Source organism: Etheostoma spectabile, chromosome 23 (genome assembly GCF_008692095.1).
Source record: "Etheostoma spectabile isolate EspeVRDwgs_2016 chromosome 23, UIUC_Espe_1.0, whole genome shotgun sequence".
Lineage (NCBI taxonomy): Eukaryota > Metazoa > Chordata > Actinopteri > Perciformes > Percidae > Etheostoma > Etheostoma spectabile.
Genome location: NC_045755.1, coordinates 13,424,915 through 13,443,511, shown reverse-complemented (window position 1 = coordinate 13,443,511; position 18,597 = coordinate 13,424,915). Strand labels below are relative to the sequence as shown.

At 38.9% G+C, this 18,597-nt stretch overlaps 1 protein-coding gene across 6 annotated transcripts in view; it reads right to left on the bottom strand.

The window, feature by feature from the left end:
* The window catches only part of LOC116673091 (voltage-dependent calcium channel subunit alpha-2/delta-1), a gene marked incomplete at its 5' end in the record, with an annotated part of 91,254 nt that overhangs the window by 63,507 nt on the left and 9,150 nt on the right, over positions 1-18,597 (bottom strand). For all 6 annotated transcript variants that reach the window (XM_032505203.1, XM_032505204.1, XM_032505205.1 and 3 more), the window contains 2 exon segments: positions 4,960-5,076; positions 8,404-8,485. In XM_032505203.1, the coding sequence (XP_032361094.1) occupies positions 4,960-5,076; positions 8,404-8,485 (199 nt within the window).

The following is an 18,597-nucleotide window of genomic DNA, read 5'->3' as shown; positions in this document are numbered from 1 at the left end:
CACTGAACCGGCTCCTCTGGGTGCTGATGACGGTGTGCAGGGGGTGGCTGGCATCTTCAGTAATGTCCAGCAGTTTGTCCAATGTCCTCCTCTCTGCCACCGTCACCAGTGTGTCCAGTAGTACATAGTATAGGGGGCCGGATGGTATTGAAGGCACTGGAGCAGTCCAAGAAGAGGACCCTCACTGTGCCATTCCCCTTATCCAGATGGGAGTGGACCCGGTGTAGCAGGTAGAGGATGGCGTCCTCCACACCAACATCTGGCTGGTATGCAAACTGCAGGCGGTCCTGGGCGTGCTGTACCTGGGGTCTGAGGAGGCTGAGGAAGAGCCGCTCCAACGTCTTCATCAGGTGTGAAGTGAGTGCCACCGGTCGGAAGTCATTCAGCTCGCTGGGCCTGTTCTTCTTGGGAACTGGAACGATGCAGGATGTCTTCCAAAGGGTGGGCACTCTCCCTAGCTGCAGGCTAAGGTTGAATAACTTGTATTGCTTTGACTCTATATGTCACCTTGTAATACTTTAAACAAATGCTAAGAATGAAAGTATTGATCTTTGTTTTGGAACAAACATGGAACATGCACAAACTTGCTTAACAAGAGTTTGATGACATGTGTTTAGCAAGGCTGCTGCATTGATGCTTGTGTGTCTTGCATTAAAACAGCTGAAATACATTTTTGAAAAGTGTGATTCTTGTCTTGCACACATAACCCAAAACAGAGTTAGAGTTAGTGTAATAAAAACATGATCTGTGCCATACATTTCTTTGCTCTGATGTAAGATCTGTCTCCCTCTTAGTAGCCACAGCTGCTTGCATTTGAGAGATTGCATGTTCAGGGAGCACCGATGTCAAATGCAGCAGCTGCATTGAGGTGACAGGATGGGCAGATATCAGATTGACGGACTGCAAATCCAAGTGGGCTCCTGATTAAGTTAATGACAGCAGCCATCATTCTAATGGGATTGTGTTTCTTGACAATTGCTCAAACACACACACGCACACGCCAGAGGGGACAAGTTGCCCTATTGTAAAGAGAAAGGCCACCAGTCAGTGAGGCGGTGTCTATCCTACTTATCTCAAGCACAACACAACCTTAACTGTACATCTGCAGGGGTGGAAATACAAACAACTTCAGTGGGCTGTAAAGTGCTTTGGCATGATGTCTTACAGTAGCTTTAATACTTTGTGGTGGGATTTCCTAATTGTATTGATATACAGATGTGAAATACTGAAGATTCCAAAGGTCAGGTCTCAGAAAAGAAGAAGCAAAAATGCTTGGCTGTTGTATGAAAAGTGAAAATTAGTTACTATAAAAACTATAGACTTAATGTTAATAAAAGTATGTCATAAGTATGAGTTGATTTCCAGAAAGTTGCCCAGCTTGGTTTAGTCAATACTGGCAAAGTTTACATTTTTATCCAATATAGTACTTGTCCAGTCTTGCTACATTAAATGGAAAAGCATGATACGTCCCAACGTAATATTAAAGTTTGAGTGCAGGACTTTTACAAATAAATAAAAGTTGGTTACATTTAAGCTCTTCCCACAAAGCCTATCACCACCAAAGGAAACTCTCTGTATTTGACAGTGTACCGGAGTTGGGGTGTCTGTGGCGACCTTCCCGCACGGGTGCACCGCAAGGATGTGTTTTATGTCAAATAAGCCAATGCTAAAGGGGGCAGGAAGGAGGCAAAGACCATAGAGATGGAGCATCAGTTAGGAGTGTGGTGGAAGTTTTGGTGGAAAATTCTAAGAAGCGTCCAAGAAATGCTCCAGATTAAAAAGAAACTTGTCCACAGGCAGGAAAAGTTAAGTAAAAACAGCCGGGTAAACATATATCAAAGCAGGAAATACACAGGTGCTGGGCTCTGGTATAGTGCATGCTCACTCACTGCCATTGCTTACTGGGACACTGCTGTATAAATGTCACCTAATCTAAATGTGAAAAGGGCCTGAAGGCAATTACTGTATTTCTGAAGTGGCTGATAATGCCTTGTTTTAGCTGCTTCCATGCCAAATGGGTTTACTTATTGTTGTTGTTCAAATGTTTATTCCTACAGTGTTCAGCTGCATTTTATGATGGAGATCACAATGTATTATTACATGTCTACAGTAGAGGGAGCAGGTTCAGGAAAAACTGGGTCTAAAAATGCTAGCAACAGTATCATCACAAAATAACTAGAATTCTGTGCAACAGTATCTGGACGTGGAAACGTTTTTGAATGTACCACAGCACAAGAAGAGAGTCCCGCCTGTTGACTTGTGTATTACGAGGCCAAGATCTTAATGGATGGGGGGCGTCTTTGTACGCTGCCTCGTGGGAGGTGTGGCTTAGTGCACTCATGGACTTCCTACCACTCTCCCTCTACTCATCATCATTTCTCTCTCATACACATCAGGCCATTAAATTTATTCCAGACAGAAAGCTATAATCTCTCAATCTCTCTTTTACATGATCACGTCATGCTGTGAGTAATCAGCTCTTACAAATGGAACAAGGGATGGAGTGAGAAAAGAGAAAGGAATGAAGGAAGATGACAGGAATCCAAAGAACAAGGATACTTAAGGTGGTAAGTCAAATGGAGGGATTCATTACCGTACAGATTGAAACCTGGACAAATTATTGATTAGATTAGTGTAGGTCGGGTCAAAAACATTACAGATGCTGCAGTCGTCCTTTGCCCGTTTCCATTTCAATTCATGATTCAGCTAAGTGAATATAGCAACTATTTATGGTCTCTTACATAAATTGATGGCCATAATGCAGGCTCAACTCCACTTCATTATACAGAACACCATTTACGGTACAGTAACTACCACGCCACCACAGAACATCTATTCAATGCTAATGCAGTGACAAGTAAAACATATTTTCTTAGAGGAACAAAAGTACATCAGCATATGATGTAAATATCATCCCTTCCTCCCTTGCTGTTGGATCATACATGTAGCAAAGAGCTGAACAACAGCAGATGGTGTTGATAAAATGTAAGAACAGAGCCTGTAGTTTAATATCTCTATTCTGGTGCCATCAATTCACTGAGCTGTCCCAAGGTGTGAAAAAACTACAAAAAAACTAATTATCACTCATCCCCTGGCAATTATTGGGATATAAGAAAAATAAAAAAGGCTGGATTGATGGGGTAATCAATGATAATGTAACTATGGCAACAGGCTGTCAGGCTTTAATTGAATATGTATGGTTCTTGGAGCCAGATTGATCAAGACAGGGAGTGCCAGCTATTTTTGAACTGATGTGCAGATAGATTTAGCTGTTGTCCAGTGTAACTACATGCAAACAACTAAGACTCTATATTAGGGCTGTGTAATTAATCAAATTTCGATTTTGGCTCCCCTTGATCACCAAAATCAAGAAAAAAAAGGATTATGTTGCCATGTTCTGTTTTGCAACAACACTCTTATTTTGTCTTGTGTTCTGAATGACACGCACAAGCGCACATCCACCCCAGTCATTGAGGCAAGTTGTGTGGTAGGGGGGGGAATGGTTCATGTATCTGTGGTGAACCAAAATGGTACGGGTGTCACGTTTCAGTACATGCATCTAAATGGAGAATTCATCATATAAAATAAAACTTGTGTGCAAATTAACTAATGTAATGCAGGACTAATGTAATGCGGAACTACTGTTAGATGCGTGGGTTCTTCAAGGAAACCAATATGTAGCGCCACCTTAGCTCTGTTATGTGTGTATCTGTGTAGGCTGAACCGACTCACTTTAGTAAAACAGATTTAATTCTGATCCAAAGACTCTTTCTGTGAGAGAAAAGAGACTAACATTATATCCTGGAATGTAATTGTAAGATATACTGTTTGATGTTTTTTGAAATTATTGCAACCCCCCCAATGTTAATGTTATGTTAAATAATTGTGATGTCAATATTTACCAAAATTATATTGATTTTCTTTTTTCCATAATCAAGTAGCTTCACTCCATAGCCACACTAGCAGCTTGGCTCTCTCATCAGCATGCTAACATGTTTACATTAAAAAAGCTGCCATTTTGATGTTTAGCAGGTCATGATATAGATATAAGATCTATGCTATCTGTACAAAATCCCCTGCCAACTGATTATATAGTTATGATTTTTCCATCTGAACCAAAGTGGTGGACCAACATAATTGATCAACATTGTTATCCCTGGAGCAATTCTGCTACTATAACATAGAATGTTATGTTAATATGTTTTACTGTTTGTCACAAGGTTGTACATAGATTGTACTACAGGTTTACTGTGTGGTTTACACAAAAGAACATACCAAATCTGACTCAATTTTCACTGCTCCACCAAGGTAATAGAATTTTCTAGTCAACGATTCAACAAGAAGTTCAGTGGTGAACGCTGTCAGGAATACTTTACTACAAAATGAAGGCATTTGCCGAGCGTAGCCTTCATGGAATTTTCCTTCTGTTCGGTTCATTCAAATGAACTTTGAAAGCAGCAGGTATGGATTAGGTATGAGGGCAGAATCAGCCTCAGGAAAGACAAAGGATTCTTAAAAGTTGAAACTAAACAGTGTCATCTGTAATGTTATTATTTTACAACAGGAAAAAGTGATACACTTTACAAACAGTAAAATGGTAATTTTTTTTGCATGTAGCCACCCAAACTGGTAACATTGAATAAAGTCATCTAGCTAGGATGTCTGCTTATATCCGATCAGTGCATGGCCTGAAGCAGTGGCTGTGTTTCAGTGGCTGTTCTGACGTGAAATGAGGAGGAGCAGATTGTTTCTGTGCAATTCCTTGGGCTCTGCTAGGAGAAACGCTGGGCCTGGTCTTACAAACCAACAAGAATTAGCATTTTGTGTCCCTATCTCAAAACAAACAATAACAGCTTTTAATGGTCAAGTTGGTAAAGTAGTAGAAAAAGCAGAACTCCTCTACATCCCTAACAAGCGGGGTTGCCACAAAATCATTTTGTGTTTTGAGATCACACTCACCTTTAGTGCTTGGGAGCGGTTAGCCAGCAGTTTCTCTATATTCCCAGCAGCTGTCGCCACCAGTTCCCTTGCGTTGTTGGACTCCACGCTGAAGTGAGATCTGTGTTTGTTATATATCTGAGACAATCAGAGGAGAAGAGCAGGGGTCAGAAATGAGCAGAACTTAAACTGAATAAACCTATATGTCCTTGATGTCAAGTATTAATCAGTAAGCAGTCATTCAGAGTGAAAACACACCTGCATTACCAGAATCAAAACTTGGATTAGATTTTTCAGGTAGCAATGTAATACAACCCAGGAAGGCCAATTTGAGTAACAGATTCACAAGTTTAAAGGGTTATCACACATCAAGTATGTTTATTTGAGAAGCCCATTTAGTGGTAGCTTTGTGTTGTATCAGACTTTGAGCCAGATTTAACTTTTTTGCCAGATGACTCTGCATTCTTTTTTTGGTGCCCCACTGTGCCCTCGCAGCGGTCCAGTTTAAAAGAATAAAGGGTTCTGCATGATGATGATGAGGTGTGGGGATGTGCCTAATGCTTACAAATCTCAATCCCCCCCAAAAAACACTGGTTGGCTTTACAAAGCCAACATTTTCACATAAAGTTTAGAAAACAAAATTATGAGTGGAATGTATGTGTTTTCCTAAAACTAAAACTGATCTTCCTCAAGATTTCTTAGTCCGAAGATATTTTCTATCCACAGACTATCTGAGGATGAGAATTTTGAACTGCGTCAGTGGTCATCTTCTATTCTTCATTGGAGCTCACTGACAAACACACAGTGTTTTAAAAAAAGGAACATACATGTCCAGTGATTAAATTGCAATGTCAGGTTACGCAACAAGACCATTTACTGTGCTATGGAATATGCTCCAGCAAAATAAAACCGGAACACAAACGTCAAACAGCCAATTATTTAGAGGCCTAGAGGGATTTCATTGTCCGACATTCATCCACAGAACTACGGCATGTGCACGTATTTGTCTTCATCCTCCAGGCTTCCGATGGATTTTGCTTTTGTGCAAGCGCAATAATAAAGACAAATAGTCCCGCCTTTTAGATTTGGACTGCATTATCAAAAGTATACTGGATGATTTATCTTAAAATGTATATATTTAATCTCCATGAAGATGGATGGATGTATATATTTAATCTGCGTGTTGGAACTGAAAGTCTACAAATTGTGTGTATCATTAACAATATAAGATGGTGTTTACAGGATGAACAGCACAAGCAATACAACTAATTTCTCCACCTGCATTATTAACTTGCATGTTATGGTTTTAATGTTTTGTCCTATTTTGGTAGTTTTTCTGTTTTGTATTTTGCTCTGTTTCCTGTTTTATTTTGACAGCCTGGTTTTCTGTCTTGTTGGGTCTAGTTTTCTTCCTGTGTTTTCCCGCCTTTTTGATCACTCTGCCCATTCCTAATGTGTTGCAGCTGTTCCCCAGCGCTAGTGTCACCTGTTCCTTGTTTTCTCATATACCCTCTGTATTTATTCTATGTGTTCACCTTGTCTGTTGTCAGACCGTTGTGTGTTTCTGTTTAGTGTTTTCTTGCATGGAGACTACCTTTAGTCTCTGAATTCCAGTTTTTTGAGATCCTATTCTGTGATCCTAGAATTAGTTTGTGTGCTTTCTAGAGTTTGGTATGTACTTCATGTTCTTTAATGAAATAAATCAGCAAGGAATAAAACATCCGTCTGCTCTCTGTATTTGGGTCCAACATTCCCCGCATACGCAACATTGCAAGCTTCATCACACTTTAAAATATTGCATGTTGTGTACAGTAGACTACATTTTGTGTGGATAAGGGTGTCCCCAAAACCATTGTTTGAGAGGCTTCAGTTTTACAAAATATTTCCAGATATGTTAATTGTAATTTCTTGTGACAAGATGTGCCACAACTTTAAAAAAAAGTTTTATAACGATTTCAGAGATGCTTTAAAAAGGTCCCATGGCATGAAAATTTCACTTTATGAGTTTTTTTTTAACATTGATATGCGTTCCCCCAGCCTGCCTAAGGTGCCCCAGTGGCTAGAAATGGCGATAGGTCCAAACCGAGCCATGGGTATCCTGTTTTGCCTTTAAGAAAATGAAAGCTTAGATAGACCCATCTGGAATCTTGCTCCTAATTATGTCATAAGGGGCAAGGTTACCGCTCCTTTCTCTGCTTTGCACGCACAGAGAATTTGGCTTGCTTCATGAGAAAGAGAGAGACGACATGGCTTTCAAACGAGCAAAGTGGCAGTTGGTCAAGGCCACACCCCCAGCCTCCACCTTGCCCCCCCTTCTCTCCTCCTCAATAGCTACAGACACAGAAATGGCACGTCCTAAGAAAATCTCATTGTGGGACTGGTTCTAGTGGCTGTAATTCTGCACCAAGGTTGAATTTTGGGACAGAGACTTCAGTACAGTATTAGATAACCACTAAGGCCTATATAAAAGCATCCAAAAAAGCACCATGCCATGGGACCTTTAAAGCCGACTGATTATATTCTCAAAGGGAGCGGGGAGCAAAAGTGCCAGATGAATTATGTCATTCAATGTGAATCTAAAAAGCTTTTTCTCTTTTGTCAGATGTGGCTTTGTGTATGGTTGTACGTGTGCAAGAACTATGGCCATCACTGTATAGTCGTGACGCCGATATTATCTGAGCATGTACATTGAGCTGTCAGAATGGAATGATGCAGCGTATGTCTAATGAGAAGCAACTAGAGGCCTATATAGACTGGTGATATGTTGTGACAGCTGAGGTCGTGCAAGGAAGGTTAAAGAGATTAAGAAAAGTAAGGACTTAAAGTACAAACGTTAATTCTTGTCAATACTGACCCTTTGCAATGGATTTTATTAACAGTCAAACTGAAAAGTAGTTAAGCTAAGAAATCAGTTTATCAAACTGTTAAACTATAGCCCCCTAACTTTATAAAGAGTTGCTTCTGTCTGTAGTGTAGGTACTGGCCAATTGGGATGGGCAGAAACCAGCATACTTGGCGAGCTAGGCCAACTAAGTTTTACTTTCAAATTGTAAGCTAGTTAACCTAACTTGTTAGCTTCCACTTTCTGAGAGGAATACCACCTTAACAGCACAAAGGCCTCCCAAAATGTGGAATATTTTTAATGGGCAGACAGCTTAAATTGCAAATGGCATCTAACAAATGCAAACTGAGCTAGCTAAAAAAGGGTGACATGCCCCAGTTAGTAGCGCATCATGTAAGTTGTCTCCTAGCAATGCTAGTCCTTGAATGTCAGTCAACTGCTTCCATTCAAATAATGCCCACCAAGAGTCCTGAAGGTTTCATGCTCCACTGTATACATAATAGCTGCAGTATAATAAAATTTTATCTTGCCTTATACAAAAAAGTGAGGTGAATTTCAGTTCAATTTTAAAATCCAATAGTTGTAAACTCATTAAAAAAACAAAAACAGAAAGGCATGCTTACCTGTATTAGGTTGTCCATACCACTGGATGTGTCTGTTAATGTGATCAAATCTTTTTGCATCTGGTCAACCCATTCCTTTATCCTAGGAAAATGAAAAACATCAATTAGCCAACAAATCCTCATTTAATGTAAAAAAGTTTGATTGATCTGGACAGTTTAATCAAATTTTCCAACACTCATTCTGTAATAATGCAGCCCACGTGATCACAAGACTTGAGCTTTTTTGCTAACTATTACAATATGCTAAAAAGGCCATATAGATTCAAGAAAAGAAAGCATGAAATAATAATGTTTAGCCAAGTGAATACATTGCTCTACGCCACGAGCTGTGCATTAAGTCCGAGAGCTATTTATAGTTGTCAGCATTAGAGTGTCACATCCTCATGGGTGAGATTGGGGTCAATGTATTCTTCTGATGAGAAAGAGGACAGAAAGGGAAAGAGGAAAAAAGTGAAAAAGAGGTACACTAATTTTACTTTATTTGAGCATATACTTTGTTTTTTTTATGACTTTAACACATTTTAGTAAGATCAGAACATATTGTCTTTACTTTAAATGTATTTTATGTTGTTGCATTGCAAAAAGCTAAGCATTAGTACAACCAGTGGTATTCTATGACACTTATGAGAATGTCTGTGTGACCTTGAACATATCAAAACACAGCATGTCTAAACTGTTATAGCTCAACTTTCCCGTAACTTAGCCAGGAGGATTTAATGACACCAGTTCCTATACAGTATATGGAAATCCCTGGCATTAAATTCAGTTCAGGTTATGTTAATATCCACAATACCACCTCGCTGTAAAAACACCAAGGAATTTTGTTTATTAAAAAGATGTTTATTTTCAGAATAGACCAGGTAGAATTACTGTATTTAGGTACAATTAGGTAATGATGAACTTGTTTTAGGCAAGCCTCCTTATCAAACAAATGTTTGCTCTTCAAGAAGTAGATTATATAGATATAGATAGACAGAAATGTTACTCACTTGCTAACCACACTCACAGCAAGGTATGAATTGATCAATGGAACGCTATGTCTATTATGGTAAAGATTAAACAACCTGTAGCCGGTTGGCTTTATCGTAGAGAGTGGACACACTGGCAACAGCTAAACTGGCTCTGTCACACACTGACAAAATCTGCCTACAAGTGATGCTAAAGCCCACAAAAGAACACATTATCTTTTGTTTATTCCAGCCATTACAAAAAACAAGTGTAAAATGTAACCATGTGGTTTTATAAAAGAAACCAGACCCGTTTGTTTTTACATTTAGGTCTAGGCTAGCTGTTTCCAGTGTTCTGATTCCTGGCATTAGCCTACAGACGCGAAAGTGGTATTGAATGAGCATATTTCCCAAAATCCTTCCTAAAAAATTCCTTTTAAACTGAGTTGTAATCATTAAAATTTAAAGTATTTTCCTTTAGTACAGGAACTTTCATAAGTACTGATGTAGAATTGTTTCACCAAAAGCAATGTTCACAGGTAATACAATCCCTATTGCAACTACAATAATTTTATCAACCTCCTGCTGCTCAATTTAACAGACAACTCTCAAAACAATTACACTGTAGAACACTTACAGTGTAATTGTACACAAACCTTCCCCCCGGCTCCTTTATGACAGCTATAAAAAAACAAAAAAACGTGACATAATTAAAAAATGACCCTAGTAAAGAAAATCACCCTTGCTCCCCGACAGTGTGAATTCACCAATCCGTCTTCCACACTGCTGACGGGGGCTTTTGACATATGAACCCTGTCGATGTTATCTTATTTGAAAAAAAATAAAAATACAGTGTAATGTGAGCAGGGTTAGCTCAGGCTGAAAACGTGTAGCATAGCCGCCACATAGTATATTTAGCCTTCTGAAAGACAGCTGCTAGTAGCTGAGGGCAGATATAGGATGGGCGTAATGTCAGCACATACCTTAGCCTCTTTCACCCCCTCACCCCCTCACACCCACACCCACACCCACACACAGAGACATTCTGTAAAGTGCAGAAGGGCCACTTTGTGACCGCTGCAGAGAAATGATCTGGCATGAATCTATGGTTTGCGGCGCAAACAGTTTCTGTTGGTTGTATTGCGGTATTTTGATTTGGATGTTTGTCGGCTTAGTTTATAATGGTGTCATTTTGTTATTAATAAGATCTTTTTTTATTTTAATGTTTTGTGTTTGTCTTTCAGCAACAAAAAGAAAATTAATTGATTTATTCATTCATAATGATTTCCATTTCAAAAAGATTTCTAAAAATTGTCTATTAAAGTCAGACTAGGCCATCTTTCCACTGGCGACATGAGACTGCCACACTCTCTGCAGGTAAATGGTAAAATAAGAGGATTTAATCTGCTACAAATGACTTCATAATGGATTTGCAGTGATAGTAGTTATAAAGACTGTACAACTCCAGGGTCAAGATAAGGTCCACTGCCCATGGCCATGTGACTTTTTCAAATAAGCCCAGTTGGCATTCAACAAGAAGTGTGGGCCAATTACAACAGGTGTACAATATAATAACGGTGACTGTGTGTGGGTGTATGGTCATCCTTCATCAAAGATGTTCAATGGCATTAATAATTCATTAATTAAATGTTTTTTGAGCATGCTACAGCACATTCTCTTCACATCTAATGTAAATGTAAGGCAAGTTAACTTGCTTTTCTAGATATAGACAGCTCTGGTCCTGAACTAGTTGACACTAATCTTGTGTTTGCAGAGCTTCTTTGCAGTACCTCAATGAGGAGAGGAGACAATAAAACGTGATCCAGGTGTGCCTAACCACACTAGTTGTGGCAAAGGTGACTTGTTCCCTCACTTGTCTACAGCCGCTTTGCGGTATTTACATGTGATAAGGTTGTAATGTGAAACTTACTGATGATAATTGTTAATTCTACTTACTTTGTGCAAGAATTTAGACATCTCTCTGATTGCAGTTTAATCAAATATCTTGGGTAAAAACACAAAGGTTAAGCAGCATGCTTAATAGCCACTTCCACATAACAATCTTCCTACAGTGAAAGGGCAAACGTTCCTTGCATAACATCAGGATGTGCAGCTTTCTCATGAGTGAAGAAATAGTGTTTGTTTATTAATAGAAGCACACTAAGGAAATATTCTTTTAATGAAGAAAAGTGGAAAAAAAGAAGTACAAAAGAATTTCGTACAGGAATGGAAACTTGGAGAAGTACATGGAAAATTTTTAGATTTATTAGATAGCATCATTATACCCCCCCACCCCCTCTTCTTCTCTCTGTCTTTCCTTGGGGAAATCAGAGAGGAGGGGCAATGTGGAAAGGAAGGAAGCCTCCAAAATGGCTGATGAGCTATGTGGAGCCACTCGGCTGTACAGCAGTAGGTTGCAGACTGCAGGGCTGGAAATGAGAAGAGCCATGAGAAACTCAGCCAAGTGTGAGACCTGCTGGCATTACAAGCCTCTTTCCTCTCACACTTGTCTCACTGAGTCATTACTATCACCCACTTATGAAGCAGACAGTTTTACTGACAGGCAATTGTTGAAGACCCCCTCTTTTGTTCTTTTTGCCAGTTGTAGTCATTCACTCGTATACTCGTTTACTAGACAGTCTGTAAGAACGCAGCGTAGAACAGCCTACTGCAACATCTGGGGCTGATTGAACTATATAATCTATAAAATTATAAAAGGGTACAAAAGTCCAGTGTACTTGAGGTTAAAAAAAACGAATACTAAAATAAATACACATTTGACTACATCTCAATAACCCTATTGGAGTAGAAAATTTAGACAAATAAGGTATTGCATTTAAGAAGACCACATAATCACTGTGTTGTTCTCTGGAATTTACTCTAGTGCTACTGTGATGATTGATTTTAAGGGGCATTCATCAATTTTAATTTCTATTTCATCAAATTCAGCTTACTCATGACTGAGAATACTACTCAGGCTGTGAAAACAGATTAACTGTATATTATATTGTGGATCTGGACAGAGCTACGAGTTTACCAAGTATAACAGCATTTACCAGGAGAGGAAAGTCTTAATAGACACTACTAAGTTGCATGAAATGTAGGATCAAGTTTATTTTGGGGTATTGACCTATACTTGAGACTAAAAGTCTAATATCAATCATGATGCTTCAATTTATACTACAAACTAAACAGTATAGTACAGTATATTTTCTTTTTTAATCCATCTCACAAATGTATGTAAAACACAATAATAAAGAGCTGGAAATCCCCTTTAAAGAGTGTTGGGAGGTTTCACCATCCTTTTCATTAGCAACTGAATTGAAAGAGTTATCAATTAGAGTTACATTTTTCTTTCTCTTATTCTTTCTTGTACTTACTGTGGTTAAAGTCCAAAAACACGGTATTTTATAATCATGTTTAGTTATAATTTGTGTTCCATAATAAACTTCGTTGGCAGAATATTACAGCAGGACTTCCAAGCTCTCAGTCTCCCACTCCCTTCATTTTTTAGACAAGTCAGGAAGTTGGCAACATAAATGTTCTTATAAAGTCAATATCATAAAATAATCCCATCCTTCATCCTTTCAGTGATACAAATGACTGCTAGTGCTTGCTGGGAGTCTGAAGGAATGCCCACAGGTTACAGCAGCTTGTGTTTGACCAATTGGTGACATCAAGTACTGTAAACCCCATTGTGATATTTCCAGCCAGCAATGGCTCTCTCAGGATGAAATACAATTAAATAAAAGTAACTTAAATGAGGTAGGTCATTCAGCCAGGTGGGAAATATTTGTCAAAGTGGGCGACTAAATGATCGTCAAACTAAAAAGGTACTTTCTGCAGAAAAAGGCAAGGCTAACAGAAACAAGCTTTAAAGATAGGTTACTCCACCTGGTAAGAACTCACACATCACAATGTCACTGTGATACCACACACACAGAGCCCTGGTCTTAAACATGCACACACCCTTTGTGCCTGAACTGGTTTCATGGTTTCAGAATCATAGCTCCAATACCCGTCCACCTCAACATGTTGTTTGTGATAGTAAAATGTGACTAACTTTGCATGCAATACAGATCATCGCAGGTTCACTGACTTTAGAGAGTTGGAGACACACTTGGTTGGAGTTTAGACAAACAGATCATCTGATATCAGGGCTCCAAACAATGAAAAGATGACATTAAAATTTCATCAAGTTCTTTCCATGTCCTCCGTCACAAGCACAAATGTGCCAGTGAATTAAATGGTGTGAAATTAGATAAGGTGCCGGTGTCAATATTACAGATAATGAAACACCCCCCTCTCTGCAGACCAATTAAAAAAAAACAGACGCACCAGACAAAATAGTCTACATGTCACAGGTATGTGAGTCTTTCTTACTGCTAAATTTGTTAATTTATCGACTTGACAAGTGAGCATGTCTTAATTTGTGCTTGAACCATGATTGGCAGTAGCCACCCCCACTCCTCTAATGACTGGAAGAGAAGCTGCCACCTTTAGGCCAGCTGTCATGTGTATGTATGTGGACATGTGTGTGTATCACTCTGTATGTAACCAAAGCACTTATCCAGGGTCAAAGGTCACCAGGACCGGTGCAGCTCTTAATGTAATGAAGTACCCACCATTCAGAGTGATGGACCAGCGCATGACAAAGCACTGCATAACAATTTGGAGTGTGAGCAATTAGCAGAGAATTAGCTTTAAACCTTAGAGCTGCACTAGTCAATATTTCTTTTAATTTAGTAAGTAACAAATCAGATATTTCTCTCACAAAGAAAAAGTGTGAGTATTGTACTTGCATTCACCAGGGTGCCATCCCAAACCAACTTTATAACGTGAAAATATGTCAGGGATGTGTTTATAGCTTGTTGTGTTGCCCAAAAATGGGCAAAAAATCTATTAATGCAGGTTTTATTTATTTATTAAGTGACATACTGCCTAGATGCCATCTTATTAGCTAGGGAAAAAGTTCAGGAGCAATTACTATGATTACATTGTTATGAGGAGTAGTGCTAGTGTCATAGGCTACTAGTTTAAGATGCACAAACAAATCGTTGTCTGCCATCATTTAAATTTAAAATGAAAGAGGTGAATTAAAAAAAAAGATGTGGATGTTAAAACAAGATGTGTATCAAATGATTCTTGGTGTACAGTACTAGCTGTATAATAATATTTATTCAGCATTATTTTCCACCTTATAGAGGCGGAAAACAACAACTTCTAAGGAACACCCTTACTCACCATAGAAGAGTAACAAATAACCTCGCTGTGCTAGTAAGGTGCAGACTGTCCAACCAGAAGGGTTGAAAACTGGGAAGCGGACACAATCCCAGAATAGAGAGTATAACTATTAGAGCACTGCTTTCTTACTTCTTACCCCTCGGGCCGAGATGTGCGCCTTTGGGTGTTCCCCTTTCCCTCTGTTTCTACACTTCAAAACCACAGCCTCTGGCCTTTAGCTGTTGTGCAGCTGTTTAATACACTTTAAGCAGAGTTAATACACTTGCAGGAAAATCGGCTCAAGAAGTGAATACGCTCTAACACTCGTAAACTATAAATATTAAAAGTCTCCTGGGTCCCATTTATCAGGAAGCCATTTAAATTGAAGGATAATTCAAGTTAGTTACAGGAAGTGCCGCTTCAATTCACATTCTGGATTGAATTATTTAAAAGGAAAATTCTGGTTAATTACAATTTGTGTCTTATTTTAATTGTTTTGGCCATGATGACTATTCAATTCATGAAAAAAGATGGGGGATGAGAGAGTCTTTATAGACAACAATAACCCATTTAACAATTTGAGAAAAGAAACCAAAGGCAGACACACAGCAATTACAAGACTGAACTTTCAGTGTTAAACATTTTAGCCAACATGCACGAGAAGGCCTTAAAGTACTCAGAACTGTTTTTTAAATTGAACATCTATAATTCCCTGACAACTGGACATACTCCATCTGCTGAGGAAACAGCTATGGACCTTGTGGTGTGACTGTTTTTGTCTACACCTGAACATTTATAACAGTTTACACTGACGTCCTACACTGGCTAAGCTGTGGGTTCGTTCATTGTCTGATCCGCTGGCTGTTTTTTTTCTTGGCCAATTAAATGTCATCATGATTTTAGAATTATTAACATGGTGGGTACAATGGTGTCACTGACAGAAATGACAGCCCAAACTATGAAAACAAAACCAAAAGGGTGCTAAACTGGAATTTTTATCAGATATACCGTACAGTGACCTCAAACTGTCCTTGACTAATACTTTGTTTCTACTTTTACCTCCATTCAGGATTTAGATAAAACACTAACAGTCGGGCTGTTACAAGGTTTGCATGAGCTTGTAATCCAACTATAAAAGATGGTTCCCAGATGGAGTTCATGGAAATAAGATTGAGAAGATTTTACCTTCAAGCATTTTCTGCAGTCTTATCTTTACTTTCATACCAAACTTATTCCTATGTTCATTCTAGAAAGAAAGCAGCAAGGGAACTTTAAATAAATACTCTGTAGACTGTATTCTTAAACAGTTTTTCATAAAACACTTCTTCACGTCTCCCAGGCTAGCAGGCACTAGTTGTTTCAAGTCCTCTCATCTCAACTGAAACTCGTAATATTAATGGTCTAATGTCATGCAGCGTGCAATGCATATCCTTGATCAGCACAGGAAGAGAAAGGACTACATCTAGGGAGGAGCAAATCAGTTTTTCTTCCACCACGACAACCTTCCATTGTCATTCAGCAGCACAGGTCTTGCCCCAGGCGTGCCCCTATTATTTTTATAACTTCATAACTTCAACAGCTTCATAATTCTTTTTATTTTCAGTTTATTTCCATTGTAACTGAAAGATACACCTGACACTGTGTAAACACCACGGGCTGAGTGAAAGTCCAGAGTATTGATCCAACAATGACGGACGCCACATCACTCCAATTGAAAAAGCCAAAATTCTGCCTCACGCTGGCTCCGAGGCCCGGCACGCCTTTGTACGAGCAGTCGCAAGAATCCAGGGCTCAATATCCAATCTCTGAGTTTCCACTGCAGCACCCTCTCGTCTTGCAAACATCCTCATGCTTTTATACTCAGAACCCAGTCTGCAAATCCACATAATCTCTTAATACCAACGACAGTAGCTATGTTTCCATCCACACATTTTTATCCAAATTAAGTGATATCAAATGGAAAATGCCTTATGGAAACAGTAAAATTCAATGGAATTTTATGAATATCAACTCAAAGGAATTACGTTCGTTCTCATCGGATTATATCTTGATCGATATACAGCTTATGCAATAAACGCTGATGGAAACGTTATTTGCCCAGTAAATAATAAATTGCGATTAAGTTTTAGATCATTTTATGGTTGCAACCTGCCACAAAACAAAGAAGAAGTTTTAGTTCATTTCCGCCCAGTATTTCCGCTCAGTTTGCACACATGTTGGGTGTCAACAAACACAGCTGTCAGTGGACAGACGAGGAGACGAGAGAATATCTGACTTTAATTTAACGGGAACTCAAAGGAAATGGCCAACAAAGGTTATGACAAGTCGTGGAACGTCCTCTGGAGTAAATGGACGGCGCTCAAACAGCGAGACAAAGAGTTGTCTCGCAGCGGTGCCAGAGGGAAAATAAAAGGAAAGATGCATTTGTATCATCATAGCAATGTGTTGATAGCTTCGTTGTTTTCTTATTATAGCTTGATATGTGGCACATAAGCACTACAACTTGTGCAATATTGATAATTTGTTAGCAGACAGTGCAATCCGTTTTGTCTAGAAAAACTTTGTTTGCAAATGTTTGTTTGAATGTTGTGTGATTCAGTGCAAAAATGAATGGAAACACCGTAAAATGTCTAAAATCAATTTGATATACCAATATGATCGCAAAACAGCATGTGGCATCATTATGCACAAGATTCTATTTGCTTTAAAGCCGTTGGATGGAAATACAATTCACCAGCTTTATTGGAATAACTATAATAGCTAACTTCAGATAATTCGATTCGACAAGTGGATGGAAACTTAGCTACTGTCACAGAGAAAACATCCGACAGCAAAGACTCCCTCACTGTCTCATCATGTTGTGGAGTCATGGTTTCCATCACTGGGCGATAGCTTAAATCCTCCTGTGATAGTTGTAATTTGGGTTTCTAATCTGTTCTTAGAGAGACACTAGGCTGACACCATTACAGGAAGCAGAGGGGATGCAAAAAAAAAAGATGGGGATGTTTGAGAATGGCAGCTTGGATGTAATTGAGCCACTGGGGGGATAGCTAATAAGAGCTCTGACTATAAAGCAAGGCATCTAATAAGCACCAAGCCTGACAGAGCTTTGTGGAAGACAAACAAGTCACTTTCTGTCCTTTTTTCTTTCTGCCTTTCCTTCTTTCATCACACTCCTTTATCCTGATTGTGTAAATCTGTCACATTTTGCTTAGTTGATTTCTCTTCCATTGATTGCTTGGGTCCTTTACAAATCTTCATGATTCTATCCTCTTTACTTCTTTTATATTACCTATTTCAAATTTTCTTTCCTAACAACCTCATAACGCTAGAAATGTCTTTTTTGGCCTCCCCTTTTCCTCCTCTCACATCACCACAAAGTACAAAGGAGACAAGTGATATCTTCTCCTTATGGAGGTCAATAACACCATGATTGCAGGCTTTGTAAAATGCCTCACAGCCTCATTATCCTCTATGGTAAGACAATATTGATATTTCTGCCTCTCTAACATTTTCCTCTTAGCAAGTCAAGTCAGAGCCTTTTACCGCACCCACTGCCTAGTCCTGAAGAGCCGTGTTTAAGTAAAGCCTTGACAGTATTTTCTGCGCTCTATCAAGCACTCATGTAGGGTATATTGCTGTGGAAGAGCAGACAAGACATTGTATGAGATCATTACCAAATAATGGGGTGGTGCTGGTGGGCAATCATGCACTGATAGAGCAGCTTTGGGTTACAGGAAGCTGATTCCAAACGGATTTATTTATTAGGTGAAATTATGGCCAAAGACGAACAGTTTTGTACGGACTTACAGTGTGGCTAAAAGGGCATCCTAGGTAAAAAAAATTGTATGAATGTGCATAAAGAAGCCAAGAAAAGATGGAAAAATCTCCAGAAGGCATCAAATAAAAGATAAGACATTTGTATGATATGTCACAAAAAATTTGATTTTATTTCCATCATTTACACTTTCAAAATAACAGAAAACAAAAAAAATAGCGTCTGCAAAAGTTTGGGCACCCTGCA